Source organism: Zosterops lateralis, assembly GCF_965231275.1.
Source record: "Zosterops lateralis genome assembly, chromosome: 1".
NCBI classification, from domain to species: Eukaryota; Metazoa; Chordata; class Aves; order Passeriformes; family Zosteropidae; genus Zosterops; species Zosterops lateralis.
The window spans coordinates 32,862,000-32,883,667 of NC_139762.1; the positions used below are offsets into that span (position 1 = coordinate 32,862,000).

The 21,668-nt window shown below is 41.7% G+C and overlaps 1 protein-coding gene across 5 annotated transcripts; it reads right to left on the bottom strand.

Annotated features, from left to right (window-relative positions):
- Positions 1 to 414: 414 nt before the first annotated feature.
- On the bottom strand, positions 415 to 19,698 carry CDCA7L (cell division cycle associated 7 like). Of its 5 annotated transcripts, XM_083868985.1 has the most exons (10): positions 19,675 to 19,698; positions 12,790 to 12,936; positions 9,530 to 9,661; positions 8,721 to 9,080; positions 6,940 to 7,014; positions 5,744 to 5,926; positions 4,221 to 4,355; positions 3,285 to 3,434; positions 2,507 to 2,643; positions 415 to 2,162 (listed from the first exon to the last, which is right to left on the bottom strand). In XM_083868985.1, the coding sequence occupies exons 4-10, from the start codon at positions 9,078 to 9,080 to the stop codon at positions 2,132 to 2,134; spliced, it is 1,071 nt and encodes a 356-aa protein (XP_083725111.1). In that variant the 5' UTR covers positions 9,530 to 9,661; positions 12,790 to 12,936; positions 19,675 to 19,698; the 3' UTR covers positions 415 to 2,131. The 5 variants fall into 5 exon arrangements, with proteins under 5 accessions (XP_083725111.1, XP_083725108.1, XP_083725110.1 ...); XM_083868982.1 differs by lacking the exons at positions 12,790 to 12,936; positions 19,675 to 19,698 and having other exon boundaries at positions 9,557 to 9,657; XM_083868984.1 differs by lacking the exons at positions 12,790 to 12,936; positions 19,675 to 19,698 and having other exon boundaries at positions 4,221 to 4,352; positions 9,530 to 9,637.
- Between the last annotated feature and the right edge of the window lie 1,970 nt (positions 19,699 to 21,668).

The following is a 21,668-nucleotide window of genomic DNA, read 5'->3' on the forward strand; positions in this document are numbered from 1 at the left end:
TTTATATTTTATATTCTTTTGAATCTGTAACTTCCTAAGACTTAAGATAAAAATCTAGTTCAGGAACAACAATTCAGGCTTGCTGTCAACACGAGATTTTAGTTTTAACTTGGAAAAACTGTCAGCAAAGTTACAGCTCATTAGAGAAAGGTGAGTGACTCCCAGTGGCAATAAGAGAAACATCACTGTTACTCATACTCTTCACCAGACCTAACTATAATAAAAGGAAAGCCACCCTTTTGGAAAGGAGTTGCTATTACAGCAGGTAAACTCCAAGAGGAAAGTTAGGGTGGGGGAATGGAGCAATGGCAAGGATGCTATTTGAATGCTGCTTTTTGAAATGAGGGCATCAACTTCTCAGAAGTTTTTTTAGACATCTGTCAGTCCAAGGGCAATACAGTTCATTCTTCCTCTGGAGATGAGTAAAGTATCAAGGAGTGAGTGTAGTTTGGGCTTGTGTTGGTGTTTGCAAACGTACAGTCCATAGATGCTATGTACTCATCTCTGCATTCATACAAAGAGATGATGCACAGCAGGCCAACAAAATCTAATTCTAAATCAACCAAATCTAAAGTCTACACTACATCTGTATGTTCAAACATAGCCTTAACTATTTAGCAACTGTTTAAACACAAATGATTCTGGTCTTGCACAACAGAACATCATGTAAAGCAGGTGCTATATTACAGCAGGCACGACACAGGACATCCAGTGGGGCCCATGGCAGAAGTTTGGTTCAGGAACTGACTTCAGCAATGCCAGACATTTCTTTTAAAGGCTATTCCAGTGGATCAAAGGGAAACTAAGAATATTTATGAATGCCCAGCTTATAGAAGCAAAAGCAGGAGGACAACTTATATTTTGACTTTTAAGCTGAAAATCCAGAAGTCAGGTAAATGGGTTCCAGCAGGAGTAACTTTACTCCTGGCAGTTTTGTACTAAGCTTTCAATAAAATGTGCTGCTTTCTCTATCTGCCTGATAGTAAAAGGAAGTAAGTGTTTTTCACAGTCAGCTGGAGCAAGGTCTCAAAACCACAATCCTTAATGTAACACTTATGTGGTCTATGTTGTTATTTCCTCATCTGTCAGTGTTGTTCATGTGTTTCTCCACATAATGATTATTGATCTCCAAGCACCGTTACACTTGCTATGGGAATGTAAATGGAAAACATCAGCATCATGGTGTAGTTTGAATCACAAAATTCTCCTCTTTAGATCAGTCTTTATTCTCTCTACATAAAATGAAATGTGTATCTTACACAAATTTTAACATACTTTAACATGCAATACAAATATGTTGCATTTAAACAAAGTTGTTTGAAAGCCTGGTTGTACAAATGGAAAAAACCTAAGTATGAACTGTAAAAAAAAATTAATCCTGAACTCCGATATAGACCAGTTACAACAGCTGGGCAGATGCTTCAGGTAGTAGGTGCACTACACAAAAGTTGCTGGTGAGTTTTCTTTTTTGTTTTTTTTTTACTGGGATATTTTAAAATTTATTTTTAAAACACTCTTCTACTTAATTTTGTGTTTTGGTAAATAATTGCACTTTGGAATAAAATTTTAAAAATCCATCCTCCTACTGGTCAACTTCACCACCTTTGGCTGGAATGTAACGGCATTCAGATAAAAGTACCTTTTCCTTCTTTGCAAGGACAAGTTCTATAAACTACAGGTGGTGGAACAGGTTCAGAAACCAGAGCTGGAAGAATGGATCTTTATGGTCGAGCTGATAGACAAGGGTGTTTTGTTTCTTTGAAGACGGGATGCTTTGAAGGTAGTTGTTAAACACCCTTTCTGCAACCTTGCACAATTATATAAATAAAAATATCGCTCATTTTGACCAAGCTCTCCATCCTGTGGTTGTGTAGCTCTATTAAAAATTAACCACTCAAGGTTCAAGAGTGCCAGTTCACTTAACATGTAGGTCTGTGCATGTAGATTTCTCTACCAAAACATTTTCCTGAGAGATCTTTTGCATAAGACCATATCAATCAAAAAATTCCAAACACAGAAAAGAATATGCTATACACTACAATTCTATCTTATATAAAACATTGTAATAAACTTCTGAAGTCAAATTGTTAACATATTAGCCAGTTGCAGGCACGGCTTGAGTTCAGTGTTCTCAATTGTCATCTGCGAGTTGTTTTTGTAAACTAGAAGATATGAGAAAACAGTGTTAGTGCTTTGTAGGAAACTCAGCTTCCCCATAAATTTCCATTGCTGAAGATAACTTCCAAAACAGCACTTCTATACACTTCAGCCAACCAACAGGGATCTAAAAATAGGCAAAAGTCTTTCAATTTTTACATCAAATTAGTTGTTTACACAGACAACATACCTCACTTTAAAAAAGCTGATTTCAGCCAAGGAAAAAATCTGAAATCCAAGAAACTACTTTTGCATAGGCGCAGGATTTGCCCCAGGGCACAATAAGTCAAATGTTATTTAAAGGGCTCTAAGAGTTTAAAAAGGAACGACCAGAGGGCAGAACTCTCACCTTTCCAGGTACTCCTTGACATTGTTGTAGCCATAAAACTTGGCCAGGTGGATGAGCATGCCGGTGGCACAGCGCCCATCCCGCCGCCGGCAGTAGCTGCAGTTGCACACCCCACGACAAGGAGGACACATCCAGGCCTGCAGCGCCATGAACAAGGCAGGGGGGAGAAAACAAGTTATGAAAAATGTTATATTGGCCTTCCTGTTGCTCAGAGAAACATGAGTATGGCTTCCCCACCATGTGACTGCTCAGGACAAGGTTTTACAAGCCTCTATCGGCCAGCCAGCCAACCCTATTAACATTTTCCAAGTTCTACAGGATTAGAGAAATTAAGTGCTTGAGTACTTCTTGCTCTGAAGCCTCAGGTTCTCTGATGTGCTCAGCACTGATTTCCAAACAGACTGAAGTCATCTGTAATGCCTAACATTCATTCCATGTTAGGCTGACTGTAGTCAACTCCCTAGAAAGAGATGGGTACCCACTGTGACAATCTCCTTTGCCTCTCTCTGCCTGCTGGTATAGGACACTTCCTGGGACTGAATTAACCACCTGGTACCTCAAGTCAGGCATCTCCAAGCTGCTCAGCAACTGCACATAAAAGCACACGTGCTAATGGAGCAGCCACTGCCACACTGGGCCAGCACATCAAAGCCATTAGTACTACAGATCTGCTCTTGGCAAAGAAGTTTGAACACCATGTTACCATTCTTAGCACCACAGATTACTTACAAAACTCTATTCATTACACTTTCATTCCAGGCTCAAGAATGATACTTACTGGATCAAGCAGAGCTGACTTCACATCTTCCCCGTATCGATTCCGAAGGCACGGCCCACAGAACTGCCCCCTCACTCCTCCACAGCCCTGGTTGCGACAGATTGTCTTCGTATCAGTTGTCTTCTGTCGACACTGGTGGCAAGTACTACCCTAAAGGGGGAATGGAAGAGAAGAACATTTGTATGATGGACATCTTAAATGACCATTGATGAGCTTTCCTAATAATAATAATAATAATAATAACAATAAGCACACACTTCAAACCAAAGTCAAATAAAACAATGAAGAGCAAGTTCTGTTACTATGATAAACCATAGAGCAATGCTAGGAATTTTACAGAGACAGTGCCAATTTTCACTTGCATTGGAAGTCTCAAATTACATGAACCTCATAATCACAGTTCTGGTCCTTTCTTCTTTCTAAAAAAAGCCTAAAACTGAGAAAATGATCTTGTGACTCTTCCCTGCCAATATCATGAAGCATGACATACATGGTAAGATGATCTTTATGATAATCAGGAATAGCCAAATCCAGTGAAATCAAGGAAGGAGGAGTTCAATTAAGAACACTGGACACTACAGAACCTGTATAGAAATGTTATTTCCAGGGGTACAAAGAACATCAGGGATCACTACTATTTAATGGTACAAGACAACATTTTTATTAGTGAGAGAGCTATAGCAAACTTAACTTGATATCTCTATGGCACAAAAACACTTCTCAGCAGCAAAAAGCCAGTGGGGAGTATCGACCACCACAGCCAAGCCTAGAGAAGTCTGGCAAAGCTTTCAAAGTTGTACTTGTGTGACCGAATAATGGTGAGCTGAACTCCCCAGAGCCTCAGGAAAGGACACCTTTTAGCAAACACCAGTGAAATAGTGACAGACTTTTCATTTCAAGCACACAGACACACTGAAGAATACGGCAACCACTTACTAGAACTTTGTCATAGATTTTGTCTCTAACAGTGATTGCAATGTTGTCCAAGTCCTCCTCAGTTATGTCTTCTACCGGACGATGAGACGAATACTTAGATGATCTCCTCCTTTTGCGTACTCCACAATCCCCCTGCTAAACAAACTCATCTCAATACCTTTTGTCTGATGTCTTGAAGCCTCTGTCACTACACTTGGTGACCAATTCATTCATTTACAATGAGTATGCAGTCCACAGCTGGCAAACTACAGGCTCATGCACCACTGGAAGAACAGGGAACAGTTTCCAAATCATCCCTGCCTCTTTATCTCCCTCTCCTCCATAATCTTTTCTCTACTACACTTTTTATTCATTTTATTTACTTCCTTTCCATCATTACTACTTCTATTTGAACAAATCCTTGACATGTTTTACTGCTAACTTTTCTTTGCATTCCCTGTCCTCCTCCACTATAACTCTTCATAGTCCATTTCTTCCCTTTCAAAATTAGGGACTGTGATCATCTGCCTTCCCACGCTTTCCTCCTTCAATTTGGTTGTATGTTCTCTAGTTGCTTTCTCCAATGACAATCACTAAGGTCCTACAAAAAAACCTCTACTGAAGTTTTGGGTTAGTCCTGCCATACCCAGCCCTTTCTTACTAACCTGTTATTTGGAAGAGCATACTCCACTCACGATTAAGTGATGTCTTTTCCTTCTAAATATCATTCTCTCTGACTCCTATTCATGAATAAATCTCATCTGATTCCCCATACCTGTCTCTGAAGAACTCATTTGTTTTTCACTCTGGATCAGTTCTGTTCTGTCCAAAACAGTCATTTACCAGCCCAGGCTCCTATTTGGTGCTGCTCCTCTTCTTCTAATAGCCAGGTTCCCTCTCTAATGCTCTAACTATGCCCAGCACTTGTTCCTACAAGCAGAACTGGAATCCAGCCTGTAAGGATTCAAACTTAAAGAGCTTTCCTCATAAGGGCTATACAGAAAATGTAAGCAAGACAAATGACCACCATAAGCTAGAGGAGGAAAAAAGGAGATTTTTAAGAACAAGAAAACCTGCAACTTTTCATTTACTAGCCTGTACATTAGCAGTTTGCTAGTGCAGATTCCATTAATTAATTCTCAGTTCAACCATGTAACTCACATATTCTCTCTGCTATTTCCAAAGAAGGATTTTTGCCTTTTTTTTCCTAAGTCTGATAACACAGAAGATCTGCTTTGCCACCTCAACCACCCCACTGCCTTTCCACTCCAAGGCCTTGTACATTACGGGCTCTACTAACTCTTCCAGATGAAGAATTAGCAACAGACCATAAATTAACTGCCTTGTTATGTCTGAACAACACTGGCCACAAATAGAGCCCACTTAACAGGTGAAAGATGTGACAGAAAGGCCTGGAGATAACTTCTTCTGTAGCTAATCGCAACCAAAGATTTTCAATAACTTTGTGTAGGATGTGAGATCTGGCCAACAATTTAACTGTTCCCTAGTTCCTGACTACGGGGGATATCAAAATCTGCAAATACCACACTGAGTCTCTTCAAGAGGTTTTGTTGTCTGTAGCTACGGATGTGTTCTGCAAATTTGACTGCTGACATAGTAAATTTCTCCAAGGCAAAATTTTCTGGTGGACGAGCATTTCTGGTTGGGTTCATTCGACGTTCTATCTGGCCTTCAGAAAATGTCCTCCTTGGGGTTTTCTTCTGTTTCTACAAAGAGAAGAAAATTCCAGCAGCTGTCTTTTTAGTTATGTTTGTAGTGTTAAACACTAGAAACAACCTAAAAAAGTCTCTGCCAGACTTGTACCATCATGAATTGACCTACTGTTCTCCTACTCCTTATTTTTTAAGCCAAACACCACCAAATATACCCCCTACACACTACACCTTCTTGCTGCTTTTAAAACATCACACCTTCATGTCAAATTACATTCCAATTTACATCACAGAACTAATATGTGGCATATGAAGGTGGAAGCTAGTTCTCACTGTTCTTTGGTAGCTAAATATTCAGATTTTCCCACAATCTGAATACAGTTGAGGAATAAACAATTTAAAGAACAAGCTGAATTCTAGTTAATTTTCTTTAAAACTTTATAAACTGAGAGGGCTTTAAGAAGAACTACTGTGTGATTGAATTCATGCAACAGAAGTCCTGCATGGACATCTACCAAAGATATGACCCTTCAAAGTTTCCTCAAATCTTTTCAGTTTATAATATACATGGAAAAATGCTACTCTACAGAGAAAGAAGTGTTGACACTCCTCTGCTTAAAGCTGAAAAAAGTCAACTGAAATAACTACTGTATCATTTCTGTTTGTGTTAAACTTTCTGTTCAACTTCATGAGCATAGCTCTACTGGGAAGTGTGGATTTTAGAAGATATTAAGGGAAATTAACAGGATCTAAACCCAAAGGAAAGCAACTGCTCTTCCTTATTCCCACATACACAGACATTTGTCAAAGATTTCAACAGTATTTCTGGAGCAAAAATGATAAAGTAGTATCTCATCTTGATCTTTGTATTTTTTTCATTAACTATCTTATAAAATTCCATTTCCTCATATAATCTCTGGCACTTCCCAACCAACAGCACATCTATACAAATAAAGTGACCAAAGCCAAAGAAAACCAGAACAACTTGCTGAAAGTTTCTGATGAAACACATTAATCCCAGGTCTAACAAAAATTACTGTCACCACCAACCAGTACTGGGAACTTACTGAAGGAGTTGAGGTGGGTGTTTTCACTGGAAATAGGTCCGGTATGGAATTCAGTTCTGCCAGCAGCTGGGCAAGCTGGAATCAAGTGATGTCACACTGAAAACTCACTGCAACTTGCAAAAAAAGCAACACCACCTACCATCCATTCTTCACACGCAATTCAAATTATAGCTAAACATGTGCAAAGAACCTTTATGGAAGCACTTAAATAAAATGGGGCTCATAAAAGGGGTTTATTTATTCTGCCATGAGCAAAAACTCTGCCAACAATACTAACTTGATAGCTCCCAGTAATTCTTACTGGAATTAGAACTAGCCAGATTTACATAATATCTTGTCAAAACAGCATTACAGCATGGTAATGATTGATAATGAGAAATTAAGTGATATGATAGGAGTGAGAAAAGAAAGACAGGGTGCCAGAAGACAGTAAGATGTTCCCAGGGAGCTTTTACTGACTGCAGATACATCTGTGCTCTTTGCCAGGGACCTCAGTGTCCCCTTAAGCAGTGCAGACACTGGGTACACACTCATCACAAAGCCAGAGAGCAACTAAACCCCAATGGCAGCTCCCCCAATGCATGCATGTTCTGATCATGCACAACATCAGAAGTACTTCAGCAGGAGGATGATTTCTCGCACCGTGTACAAGATGTCTTGGAGGTATATTTCCACAGACACAGTGGCTGATAAGTACAAAAAAAAAGACCAAAAAACTGACCTGTTCTGGAATTCCAGAATGAGGCCAACTTCTGAAAAGCCAGTGGTAGTGGGGATGAGCCAAGCTGCTAGCTCTCTGAGATTGCCACAGCCATCAGAGATTAAAAGCTGAATACTGAGTATTTCTCAGTAAATACTTCAGTGTGGCACTTATTAAGAGCTATTTAATGCCATTACAGTATTGCTCCTAGGATGCCAGTGAATTTCACAGTGGTTGAACTGCAAGGAAGAGTGGAAGGTGAGAAGGACCAAGGAGCAGCAAGACCAACACAACAGCAGTGGGGACACATGACAGATTAGAGGTGCAGGTACAAAGTTAAAGCAAGTTTTTACACAGGAGCTGCAGGCCCACACCAAGAGGTACTGCTTGAGCCTCAAGACTGCTTGGAAGCTGCAACTTTCCCTGAAACACAGTAAAACTGAAGGAGCTACTGAACTAACCATCAGTTCAGATTACATAGCAGCATGATAATTAAAGAGAGCTGGTGGCAGGTTGGATAACAGAGGAAGAAACATTAGGAAATGATCAGTTGCACTTTTCCGCACCTACACACACATGCACACGTTCAGCAGTTATATAGTAAAACATTACTGTAAAAATCACATCCCACACACCTGAAAAATTACATTTATCATCCTCAGCAGTTTTTAGCTGGCTTTCCAATCAGTAACTTCAGCAGATCTGTCACACACAAACAAAAAGCAGAAACACTATAGTGCAAACGACACCATAAACCACCTGAAAGGACCAGCTGGTTTTCTGATATGTTCTGAAGGCTGCAAAACTTGGTGATTTGTAACTTTGTTCACATCCACATTAAAAATTCTTAGTTCTACTCTGGTTTTAAACTAGACCAGGCCAGTCCCTACTTGAGGCTATTTTAGGGGTAAATGTCTGAGTGCTGAGGGTCCTCTAGGGTTTCCTCAGGTAGAAAAATTCACCATAAGGTTTTCCCAAAGTTCCAGCACAGCACCAGCAAGGACCCTAAAATTCAAGTACCCTAAAGCTAAGTAATTGGAGGATGTAAATGTCAGAGAACAAAACTGCTCTTAAGTCTTACCATGGCTTTATTTTCTTTAATATTTATGGCTCTCTTAAGCAGTGCACTGGAACTTTCCTCCTGTGTTTCTTTAATGTCTTCCTCAGACTCTGAAGCAGAGCCCTCTACTTTGTCCGATTGCTTGAGGCTTGTTTCTTTTGAAAGAGGTGTGAGAGATTCACTGTCCTTTAGGGGTAAATCAGACAAAGCCTGTTCAGGTGCTTTTTTCTCAGATGCCTTCCTGGTGGGAAACTGTAAAGCAACACGAAGGCCAAAGCTTCTTCTCTTGGGGGAAACCTTCTTCTTCACCTCTTCCTCCTCTTCTTTCTCATTACCCAACAAATTATTATGTTCTTCATCACTCAAGTCTGACTCCACCATCTAGAGGCAGGAAAAATTCCATGTTAGATTATTGGCTCTGACACAAGAAAGGTCATTTTTAAACCACAAGCTCTAGGCAGCAGTCTTTCCACCCAAAGGCACCACCATAAATTCACATCTTTTTACAAGTTCACAGTATGCAACTTCTGCCTGTGCAGAGATCTAACATCTGTATATTAGTATTGTCTGGGATACAGACATGGCTGTCTCCAGAGGAACAATATTGCCAAGTACAATCTACAAGTAGTGGAAGTAGTTCTCATTTCTAATATGTGATGCTACATTAAATAAAACATTCTTTCTCTTTTAGGACAACACATTTTAATTCAGCATGAAAAAAGAGCATCGTTGTGTATCAGAAAAATTCCTACAAGAACAGGTTTACACAGAAGAGGCAGAAAAAAAAGAAGTCAACATATACATTCACATGTAGGTGTGACTGCCTTTACCAGCACTTCTTTCTTGTTCACATGCACCTCGTTTGCAGCGAAGCCCTCAAATACTTCAGTTTCAGAGTCAGTGTCCTCAGTGAAAATCCTCCGCAGCTCTTCAGTGAGGTATGGGGACTGAAACCGGAGCCCCTGCAAAAACACCACTCAATAGCTGTGAGAGACAGTCAGATACAGAGAGAGTATTCACACAGCCACAATAAACAGGTTTTGAGGGTCAAGGCAATGCCAACTAAATAACATACTGTGAAAGCACTTTGCAGGCAAAGCCTGTCAAAAGAAACAAAAAGACAACGTTCAAAGTTTCAATATCGAGTTATTTTAACTTTGCAAGATTTTTTTTCTTCGTTTTGAGGGCAGGGCTTTAACTGAGCTACTTCTTGTGGGGGAAACTTTCTTTTTCACCCCTTTCCTTTTTCATTACTACTCAAAAAATTGAACTATCAGTTTTCTTGTATGTAAATTATAATGTTGTTTTATGTATTTTCTTCTGGATGAAGAAAACAGGCCTTGAATAGAAGAAAATACAAATGAGAGATGGGGTCTGCTCCTCATGATGTTACACCACCACTGAACTGACCAATACCAACACAAATGATCACAGCTTTGAATAGCCTGACTAATATCTCCCCACCTTTCAATTTCTCAACCCTCTGTTTTTTTTGGTACAGTTTATCATTCACATGTGTTCTAGGGTAGAAAGTGCCTCAATTTCAGCCTCTAAATTAGGAAGTAAAAAGATCTCATTAAAACATTCTTCATGATATATGCACATTACATCCCAAGCAAACACAAAACTACTAAATAGAAATGTATTTCCATACTTCCAACAAGAACTAATAGAAAACCATTTAGTGCACTTGTTCCTGTTAATCTCTTGAAAGACTTGCTCCTGGAGGCATATAATCCATGCTCACATCACACCTACCTCTTGAAAGTCAGCAACATATAAGTTTATTTCCCTAGTTTTCCCCTGTTACTTCTTCTTCCCACACAAGAAACAAAAATTACCTTTAATACAATGCACTTGCTAAATATCTTTATTCTTCCTTTCAATTCCCTCCCTTCCCTGACTTTAATTACACATTTCTTTATTTTAAGATAATATCTGGTGAAAAAAACATACAATAGATGAGTGGAAAAACTTAGAGAGGAATGGGAGGGGCGAGCCACTGCATATGCTGTTTCTTTACACTTAAACATCTACAAATTATTATGGGTAATTGTAATGAGTTTTCTCTGAAGAAAATTACTTTATTCTTTTGTTGATAGCTGCAGTACAGCTGCTTGAGAAAGGAACAAACACAATAGGGAAGTTACTTTAAAGTTAAATTGCATTTCTTGGAGGAAACTGAAGTTTTTATGTATTCTGTGTTTTTATGAAATTCCACAATGAAGGTTGATGGGGGGAAATATGCTATTTGTTAGCTAAAGTAACTAAAAATAACACACCTAGAGCTATGCTGTTCATCTATGAAGAACAGTCTACACTAGGTAAAATCCACATCAGGGATTATCTACTGTGAGAACTCAGCAGAAGCGCAGAGATTATCAGAGCAGGACTGCAGAAAACCCTGAGGAAAAGCAGGCACACAGAGGTCACTACTTGTCAACTCATCTTTGCCTCAGCATTCAAGGGAACACCTGATGAACTAACAGTCCATTTGCCACCCCAGCAGGGCAACTACCTTGCCTCCTTTCTCAAGAACTGCTGATTTTTTCTGAACTTCCCATCATTTTGCCCTTTGTACCAATAGTGATATTTGGCATCATCAACACTGGATGATGCTCATCCTGATGCAGGGCCCTGATGTGCAAGGACTGCAGATTATGCTCCAGTTGGATGGAACTCAGAGTATTTTTATTGTACCATTTAATGGTAAGGGAATTCAACTCAATACTGACCCTGATTTAAAATAATTCTCATCCCAAGGGAAACACGGGAATGGTAAGGAAGGCTGCAGTGCCAGCCGTAAATCTGGAAGAAGTCTCACTGGGCTTCTCAGCAATGCATGTTAAACTAACAGTACCTGTCTCTTCCACTGCATTTTTCATCAGAGGATTTTAAAATGCTTTGCAGAAGAGATCATTATCATAAAATCTATTTCACAAGTTGGGAAATCAAGGGAGGTGTCTGCAGTCCCCAAGCAGGCAGAAGCTCCCACACAAGGCTTCCCCTTCACCACCACTACCTCTCTCACTGACCCTTGATAGTTCCCACAAAAACACAAATGCAAGAGCAAGCTACCTCCTGGTTTTCTAAAGTTGCCAGTACTGTTGTCTAGCAACAAGATTACAAACCAATTTAGAGCCCAGTACATTTCATTACATTTTAGACAATATCTTTCTCCACAGCACAGACTGTGGCTCTACCCCTAAAAGGTTTCTGCTGGGGCCACTTGCCTGTAAAGGCTCAGAAACACTACAAACTTGTACAAGCCTTATTTTGTTTCTTTCTTTGGCTAACACTAATCCTCTTCCTAGTCATCAGCACCTCTTAACCAGGTGCTGACCTGATGGACTAGGAAAATAAAATAAAAAAAAAATCAATTATCTTATTAATGAAAAAGAGGGACCTTTGCAAGAATACAAATTACAAAGGTATCTTATAACACATTAACCCATGGCTATCAAGCATGTAATTATAATTTTTTCAAGACTTAAAAACTAAATTTTTTGCCACCCAAGACAGCACACCAGTTTTACGCTTTTTTTGTGAGTTCAGCTGGTATCTCCAGCTACCAAATCAAAGAAAAAAAATCATTGTGCTGATCCAAGTCACTTCATCATCAAGAGAGCAAAGAATCAGCAAACTGCACTACTGCAACAAGAGCTGATGGTTTCTCTGGGTTACAACTATTAAAACACAATTTTAGTGCAGAGACAGCACAGAGATATTTGTGAAAGAAATACTTTGAAGTCTACATACTCACAAATGGCCAACTAATAACATGTATTTGCACTGTCTTATGTATCTAGCAACATCTTTCCAGGATGGTAATTCCCTTTTTCCTATTTGCTGCACTGACCTATTTCACTTAAACTCACCTTCCAACAAAACAATTTTCTTTTTTATACTATGAAGGAGTTTTCAAAAGCAACCACTAGACTCCCAAAAAAGATACTTTTACATTTATGTTTAATATGGGGACTGCAAATTACCGGTTGAGGTGCGAGTTATAATCCACACAGTTTTGACACACACTCAGAGTATTACTGCACTCCAAGAGCATAACTCAACTATGCCAGTCTGTTCCTACCTCTTTTCCAGACTCTCGGGAATGAAAACTAGCACAGTTGTTCTCTGACAAGAAGCTCTGTTTGGAAGTGTCATCTTGGAATCCTGGAACATCTTCATTGTCACTGGGGGCATTAAAAATGTGGGCCACATTCTTGGGTACCTGTTTCTGATTTAAAACAAGACAGAAAATATGAGTCACACACTCCAATTTAACAGGAAAACTCAAATTAGCAACAGAACAACTTATTTTCATATTCCTATGCTGATCTGTAGCACCAATTATGTGTAAATTGTACCTTATTTAGCTAAACTCCAGGTAAATTCTGTGCAAAATCTTTTAATCCCTGAATACAGACTCACTATCTGGGATTAGGGAGGGGATGCGATACACAGGGTGTTCAACTCCACAGGAAAAACTTCAGAGACATAAAAATACATGTGTGCCTCATCTTTGCAAGCAGGAGCTCAGTGTGCTTTATCCATGGGGAAACCCACCACCGTTCCTGCTCTTTCAGAGCAATCATGGCTCAGAGGTGAGGAAAACAACTTCAAACAGAACACAGTGCTAAAGTACAAAGAAACCTGACCTTTAGATCCCACAGTACCATTATGGATTTTAGCAGACACTTTTAGCTAACTTGAAAAATAAAACCAATACAACTCATTCTCCATGGTCAGTTCTGTCACAGAGCTTCTCCTGTGATACTTTTTAAGAGAGTGAAAATGTGCTAACCAAGAACACTTCTCCTTTGCTAGAAAGCCATGATGTGGCCCACCAGGACAGGAGGAAGCACAGCCAAGGGCAGGCAGCAGCCTTCCCAAGGTGACCAAGGTCACAGCTTCAGGGTTGAAGAAGTCCAGTACTACCCTAGGAGACTCGTAATACCACATCCAACCATTCCACTGGGCCATATACTTCACAGCAAACACTCTGGATAATGCTCTGCATGTACCAGGATAGTAAGGAAGCCTCCAGACGGTTCCCATGTGGCAGCCCAGCTGCTTTAGAATCTGGTGTGTGTAAGGATGGGACGAACAGATCAAGCCTTAAAAACCAAGAAGAAGGCATTTTGCCAAGTTTCAGAACACATTTTTACACATCCTAGTATCACCTACAAAACCATTCTACTAGTCACACAAATGCTCCAGGAGAAAAGTGTCTGCACCAGCATCCAGACACTCATCTCCCACATCCCGTGGACCACGTATACACCTCACACACACCACTCTAACTCGGAACAAGTCTCTCTGCTGTTTGCTAAAGCCACACTCTCATTAACTCTCAGGAACATGAAATCAGTGACTGCCTGGTCAGAGGCCAGTCCCTCCTCTGAAAGTGCTGTTTCCAGCCCTGATTGCTGTTTCCAGTACATCTCAGAGATGAGATTCAGAACTGAGAGCAGGCTGCCCTTTTCCACTGTCACAGAAAACCAAGGTTGGTCACACAGGGCATATAAGGATTTTTTTTTTTTTTTTAATTTTACTTGTGTTAAGGCAAGTGACCCAAAGGAGGCTCATTCTCCAAAAGTAATGCTGCTGAAAAAGTTCCACTTCCATTAAAAGAGAAAGCAGTATCTTCACCAAAGCATCACACTCTGAAATAAGCTACAGTAAATGGTGAACATAAGCTTAATTTTATTCTTGTTCTGCTCTCATAAAGATGATGTAAGCCAATGCAAAACCAACTTACTGTTGCTGGAGAAAGAGTAGAATTCACCCCTGAAAAACTGACCCTCTCAGGCCTATAATGGCATGATCCAAAGTACAGTTGCTAAAGTCATGCTGTCCGTATCCAAACCCCTTTGGACATTCCCCCACTCCCATCTCCTACATTGAACATCCAGAATCCACTTCTGCTGCTGTGATGGAATTCACTCAGTACAAAGCAATGTTTAAAAAGATGCATTATGCATTTTAATGGAAAAACATACAAGGAGCTGAGAACCTCGCTGCTATGAATAAATTGCTTCCAGGAGCCACTGCATTAGTTCTTGTGCTAATGTACAGCTGAATTAGCCACTGCTGTGATTACTGCATGCCTGATTTCTTATCTATTGCTTCTGCATCTGCACCAGAGGAGTCGTTATGAGGCTGTAATTACTAATTTTGAAAAACAACAAAAAAAATTCTTTCCCAGTAGGAGACTTAATTTTTTTGCATTCCCAAATTCTCAAGTACTGGTACTTATTTAAGTAACTTACTGCAGAGCTTCAAGGAGTTTTAGTTTGTGACTTGCTCCCCATAGCCTGACTACAAAGAATCTCAGTTTGGCCACTGATGAGTCCCCGTTTTACCAGAAGGGCTTAGGTTAGTAACAGACAACATCTGACATGTATAAGGTGGACATGCTCCAGAAGTTTAGAAAGGGAACCCTCTTGACGAATCTTCATTAGCAATGCTATTTCTGCACCTGAAATTGTAAGCCAAGTTTATTTCCAAGAAAAGTCCACTGGCATAAAAAACAAGCTTGCAGCAAACATCTCTGTAGTGATGGGTTCATTCACTGTCATTTATTGTGTAGTCCTGGAAGCCACAGACATTTCCATCTTCAACTTTCAATTAAAATACATTCTGAAACTACTTTACAATTGCGTCACCAGCATACGATTTCAACTCCTGTCAACAAATTATTACACACCAAGAAAGAAAATACCTATTTGTCTAAACAGAAATGTCAAAGTGTTAATCTATTCAAAATACCTGTAAAACAAGGTACTTCAGGACCGGATCTTTTTGCCACTAAACCCCTAAAAAAGTCACGAAGGCAGGGATGTGATGAACATTCCAAGCTTGCTCAGGGAAAATATTTCAACATGTATAGACCACAATGGACTGCTGAAATGCTGCAGGTATGAGAAATACTGTCTTTTAAAGATACATGTTACAAAGTCTGAATATCAAAAGTCTAGTAAAAGCTGGAAATAATTCTCAGCTGCTGAAAAAGTCAGTCTTATTTCTGGTAGGAAATTTTTTATCCATTGAACTCATTTATTTTTGCACATAAAACACACTTAGTTGTTTAAAATCCCTACAAGGTACTATTCAAAAGCATCAGCATACCTTCCCCACTACAGATGGCACACAATCCAACAACTGCCAGAATAACAAATCTTATGTTTCTGCAGAAGTAGTCCAAAGCTCAACATATCCACATCTCTCAGATTTTCCTTCTCTAAATTAGACAAAATACCACCAAGTACACCCAGGAGCATACTCTGATGTGTTGGGCTGCATGGAGATCCCATTCCCACAGAACCAGGGGTGGGAAGCTTGCATGTGCCTGTGGAGGCTGGCAGGTGTGTCACCAAGGGCAGAGGGTGACAGAGGCTGGTAGGGTTGTCAAAATTGTTTCAGTCACATGAGCTATTGAAAAATAAAGCACCCAAGGTCCCCAGCAGACACAAGAACATTTTTCCAAGCACTATCTCCATGAATTCCACCTTGTTAGGCAAGGAAAAAAGGAAAAGCCTGAGGTGAACTGTTTTGCTATCCACATCAACAGGAAGATTTTTCATGTTTCAGTTCAAAAAGCAACTTTCTGACACCAAAGCCAGAAAAGATACAAGTTGCCCTGTAGGCTGTGAGGAGAGAACACTTGCCTGCATGCAAACCCGTGGATTTGGTGGGAAGCATGTTATTTTTACACCACTGACTACCATGTTTAATTTTTTTAAGAGTTATTTGGACACATCACTTTCCCTGCCAACTGCCACACTAGTGCATTCTTCTTCAACAGTGATGTATCAGGAGAACCTACAGCATGAAATACCAGGGCTAGATGTAATTCTCTATTTTTGCTCCTACCATAGAGAAAAAAACCAAATTGGGCTGTGTTCCCTTAATTCAATTTAGCACAATGTATGGGCATTCCTCCTCAAAACAGAGGACAGACATTTTCAATCACGCTCAAACTCAGTCAAAACTGAAATAACCACAGTTTAATCCCAAGCAGATACTCACACAAACCAAACCTGTGCAAAGTGACCTTCACCACATGCTGTAATGCCTCTTGACTTGTCCTAGGTTCAGTCCAGAAGCCTAAGGCATGCCACCCAAGAGTCACAGGCACTGCATTTGGCTCATACCTCAAAGGAACAACCGAACACGGAAGCACTCCAGGGGTGACAATTGTGGGCAGCACTACAAGAATAGAGGGGCCCAGCAAGAACGTCAGTAGGTGCCAGACCAATAAACCAGAACTATTCAGAAGTCAAGATCCTGTTTTTTCCACTGGAGTCATAAAGGCGAACAGCACTCTAAAAGCTCAATTTTAAGCATCATACAAATATGTGAAAGACATGGAAAGCACAGAGATGCAAAGGCCCATAATAGCAGTGCAAAAGAATAACACAAACTGGATGCATGGTCAAAAAGACTGTCAACCACACAATCAGCCTGAGACTCACAGGCATCAACAAAATCTAGGAAGGCAAGGAAGATAGCAGATAACCTCCAGAATTTCTCAATTAAAGCTCAAGAAGCTGCAATCCTCTGGACAGTAAAGTGTATTCCTGGCATAAGTGACAGGAAGTGATGGAAAGGCAAGTGTTCTGAAAGAAGAAGGAAGAACTGATAGAATGAGCAGTCATCACCTATTTTTTGTTATCTTTGCAGGAATAATTTGATTCTAAACTGAAGATGGATTATGCCTGAGCCTTTAATCTGTCACAGCAACAACTCCTAGGACTTTGAGGGTGCCCCCTCAAAAGGTTTTGGCAATTTTCACACCAGTAAACCTATTGCTCCATGAAATTTTGGTAAATTCTGCTATTTCCAGAACACCCAAATACAGATCCTATATTGCCTTATTTAGACTGATAATAAGCTAATGCCCATAAAGCTACTTTATCCTAAAGGAAGGAATGCCCAAGTATCACAATCACATAAAAATGTGATTTAAAACATCACCTTTCATTGAAGTGCCTTCCTGGAAGCTATTTTCTACTCTTCAAAAATGCTGGTAGTACCATCAATATCAGTATGCCAGTGAACGAACACAATCCAAACACTGTCAACTGCTACTATTTCTTCCTTTGTACCATCTAATCTCTCACCAATCCAAACAGTTGTAACAACTATTTCTGAATTAATGCTGCATCATTCAAGAGCATCTCCATTATCTATAGTGATGCCTAATTACTGTCCAAGCCCTAGTGTTCCAAGGAAAACACTTCTGTACAACACCACAGGCACCTGATGACCCTCGCCTTGTGCCTGGACTGCTTGAGTGTAGGACCAGAGTTCAGGCCTTGTGGGTGCAAGCACTTTGTCACAGCCAGAACCCCTTTAACAAGCTCCGTGTACTGACACTGCTGTGCCAGGACCTGGTAAATCAGACCCCAGGACAGGAAATGGAACTGCAGGTCTCACGATTCAAAACAGTTTTGTTCTGCTGACTTCTTTGGCAATTGTTTTCAAATGGGGGCATGTACTCACAAGCCAATCTGCCCGTCAGCAGTGACGATCCATGACTTCAGAGGCAAAGAAACCTTAGCCACCACATCCTTCTGGCTCAGCCAGGACTGAACTCACTGCTCACCAGTGTATCACAAAGACAAGGCAGAGCCAGCAGAAGGCTCTGCTCAGACAAAAACAAACTCCCATGAGAAACAGGAAAGCACCAAGAACAGACCGTGTCCTCCTCCCCTTTGCTGAGCCTTAAAAGAAACATGATGTGCAGTCTTTTAGCTGCGTAGCAGAAAGGGAAATAGTAGACAGTAAGAGTCTTGTGAGTCTCACCAGAGGTGAGAATCAAGTATCATTTGTGTTTATTGTCAAACAGGGTTCTCCGAAATTGTTTTATAGTGCCCTTATCTTCACACTGCTAATGGAGGGCCTGAGGTCATACAGAGGTGGACGGGTTACAAAGTGTCTGAGAGGACAGAGGTTCTAATAAATATTCCAGTGGTTCTATTACACTCCAGTTCCACAGAAACCCATGTAAAGCTCTTTACATCAGCACGAGCTGAATGAGATGATGAATTTCTCCTCACTCCTTCCCACACCTGGAAAGCTCACCATGACTTAAAGAGAGGCAATTTAGACTACATATAAGAAAAATGGTAAAACACTGGAACAGGCTGTCTAGAGAGCTGGTGGATACTCCATCCCTGAAAACATTCAAGGTCAGGTTGGATGGGGCTCTGAGCAACCTGATCTAGTTTAAGAGGGCACTGCTCATTCAAGGGGGTTGGCTAATGAGGTCCCTTCTAATCCAAAGTATTTTACCATTCTATAGCCATATCACCTCCCAAGATATGAACCACACAATCAGCCTGAAGCATCCAAGCCTGCGCCACCAGGACCAGACTACAGCCGGTGGAATCACACCCCTCTGGCGACTCAAATAGGTGTCTGCGTTGGCACTGCGGCATTTCAACATTAAAAAAAAACCAAACCCAAACAAACAAAAACCACAAAACCCACAAAAACAAACAAACAAACACGTGGCCAGAATTAAAAAGAAACAAATGCATTAGCCATTTCTAAAGTGGCATGCCCAGGTTCACAACTATTATCAATGATCCACTCCGTCAGCCTTTATTAGAGCCGCTACAAGTCCCGGCACGGCTGCAGCTGCCCCACGCCACTGCTGAGCGCCTCAGGGCTTCCACCCCATTCCCGGCCTTGTACAACCGCGGAGCCGCCGCGCCACGTGGATGGCTCCCGGCGGGACCGGGGCCGCCTGCGCCCCGGACAGCGCTCTGCGGGCGGGCGGGGGCGCCGGGGGAGCCGCCCCGCCGCTGGCGGTCACTCGCCGGCGCTGACGGGCGGCTCCCCCGACCCCTCACGCCGCGGGCAGCGGACAAAGGCCGCCGCTGCCCCGAGCGGGCGGAAGGAAAGGGGAGGGCCGGCTCCCCGCCCCCGCCGCCAGCCCCGCGCCCCCGCCCCGCCGGCCCCTCACCTCGCCGCGGGTCCCCGCCGCCGCTGCCCCCCGCCGCCGCCGCCGGCCGCGCCGCGCCATGGCCGCCCGCGCTCCGCGGGATGAGGAGGAGGAGGAAGGAGCGGGGAGGAGGGGCGTGGGGCGGTGGCGGGGTGGAGCCGCCCGGCAGCGGCGGGAAAGCGGGTGGAGGGACGGGGCACCCCGCGTGGCCTGCGTGGGGACGTGCCACTGCCGCGGGGATGCTGCTGCGGGTCCCCCGGGCACCCGGCATCGCTCGTGCTTTCCTGATCACTTCTCGCTGGGCGGCAGCTGTTCGTCTGAAAGGGGCAGGCTTTGCTTTGGGGAAATAGGCTTTCATCCTCCAAATAACTGAAAATGTTTATTTACGCAATACAGGCGAGAAGTGTAAACCGCTTGTAAACCTCTGGGGAAAAAAAAAACTGGGGGGAGGGAGAGCGGAAGGGGAATGCAGGTGATACCACTTTGGAATCATAAAATAGTAAAGTCCAACCATTAATTCAGGACTGCGTGTTCACCACTAAGCCATGTCCCCAAGTGCCACATCCAAATGATTTCTGAGCACTTTGAAGAATGGTGATTGCACCACTTCTCTGGGTAGCCTGTCCCAATGTCTGACCACCCTTTAAGTGAAGAAACCTTCCCTGGCAGAATCTTAGCCCATTTCATCTTGTCCTATCACTTCTTCCTGGGGAGAAGAGACCAACCCCTATCTTCCTTACACTCTCCTTTCAGGCAGTTGTAGAGCATAATAAGGTGTCCCCTGAGCCACCTTTTCTCCAGGCTAAACAAGACCAGCTCCCTCTGCTGCTCCTCATCAGACTTGTGCTCCAGTTCCTTCACCAGCTCTGTTGCCTACTCTGGACACCCCACAGAACCTCAATGTCTTTTTTGTAGTGAGGAGCCCCAAAGTGAAAACAGGACTTGAGGTGCGACCTCACCAACACCAAGCACAGGCAGACTTTAAATGCATTCCCCAACTTCCCAAGTCAACTGCCTTTAACTTCACTGTGAAAGTGAAATCTAAAAGTGAAAGGGTTGAGAAGCAGAACTGATTTCTTGAAACAGCAAGTCAACAGTTCAAATTTCGAAATATCCCAAATGCTGGAAAGTGAATCTATTCAGAGAAATTTAATTGGAATAAAAAAGGGAATATATCAAATTTTAAAGCACTTTTCCACCACACAAGTTCCTATTTCATCATATTTTCCACTGTGCAGCTAGTAGAAAGAAAGATGAACACAAAACCAGACAAACTATTTTTTCTAGTTTGCTCTGAACAACCTGTATTCCTCAATTATGAGGTTTAATTTTTATTAAAAACTTAACGTTTTATGTGTCCCTTTTTAATCAAGGAGATTGTTACTAGATTAGGCACTTTGTGTTATATTTACCCCGTAACTCAGTGAAGAAAAGCTACCCTTTGAGCAGAGAGATGCTACCGAAGTTGTCTGATGGAGTGGGGTGGAGGTCTGTACTCAGCTTCCCCCATCCCACTGGCACTGTAAATATTCCCTTGCCCAATGTAATAGGAAGCGGGTCCAGCAGAAAATTGTTGAGATGGTGTTTTCCTGATGTAACTTTGTTAATAGAAGCGTACACTTTCCAATATGGTTACAGTTACGTTGACTCCCCTGATTAGGGCACATTTTATAAGTTCTCTTCCCTTTTCCCATTCTCACATCGGAGTATTTCTCCCTCAAAAGGCTTCCTGAGAAGCGTTCTCTATCTTGCCAGCATGGCACCCTCACACGTTTTCTGAAGGAGCTATTGGCAGCTGTACATCATCCCTCTCAAAAGGATGGCCTCTGTAGGTTGCTCAGAGGGAAAGAGCTCTCTTGGGATCAGCAGTGAAGCAAGCACCTCAGTGTTTGCAGTACTGTAAAATAAAAGTGTGTCTTTGCCATCCTCCCTATGGGATTTGAGAAAATAAGAGAATAATTGATAACTGTGTCTGAACTAGGGGATCTCAGTATAAGGTCTCAGAGATGATTCAC

Excerpts from the sequence above, each read along its gene's own strand:
- CDCA7L (XM_083868985.1), bottom strand. The coding sequence starts at position 9,080 with ATGGTGGAGTCAGACTTGAGTGATGAAGAACATAATAATTTGTTGGGT. Across the intron at positions 7,015-8,720 it reads TTAAAGAAAATAAAGCCATG|CTTGCCCAGCTGCTGGCAGA; the intron begins GTAAGACTTAAG and ends ACTTGATTCCAG. Across the intron at positions 2,163-2,506 it reads GTCAAGGAGTACCTGGAAAG|TTTACAAAAACAACTCGCAG; the intron begins GTGAGAGTTCTG and ends CATATCTTCTAG.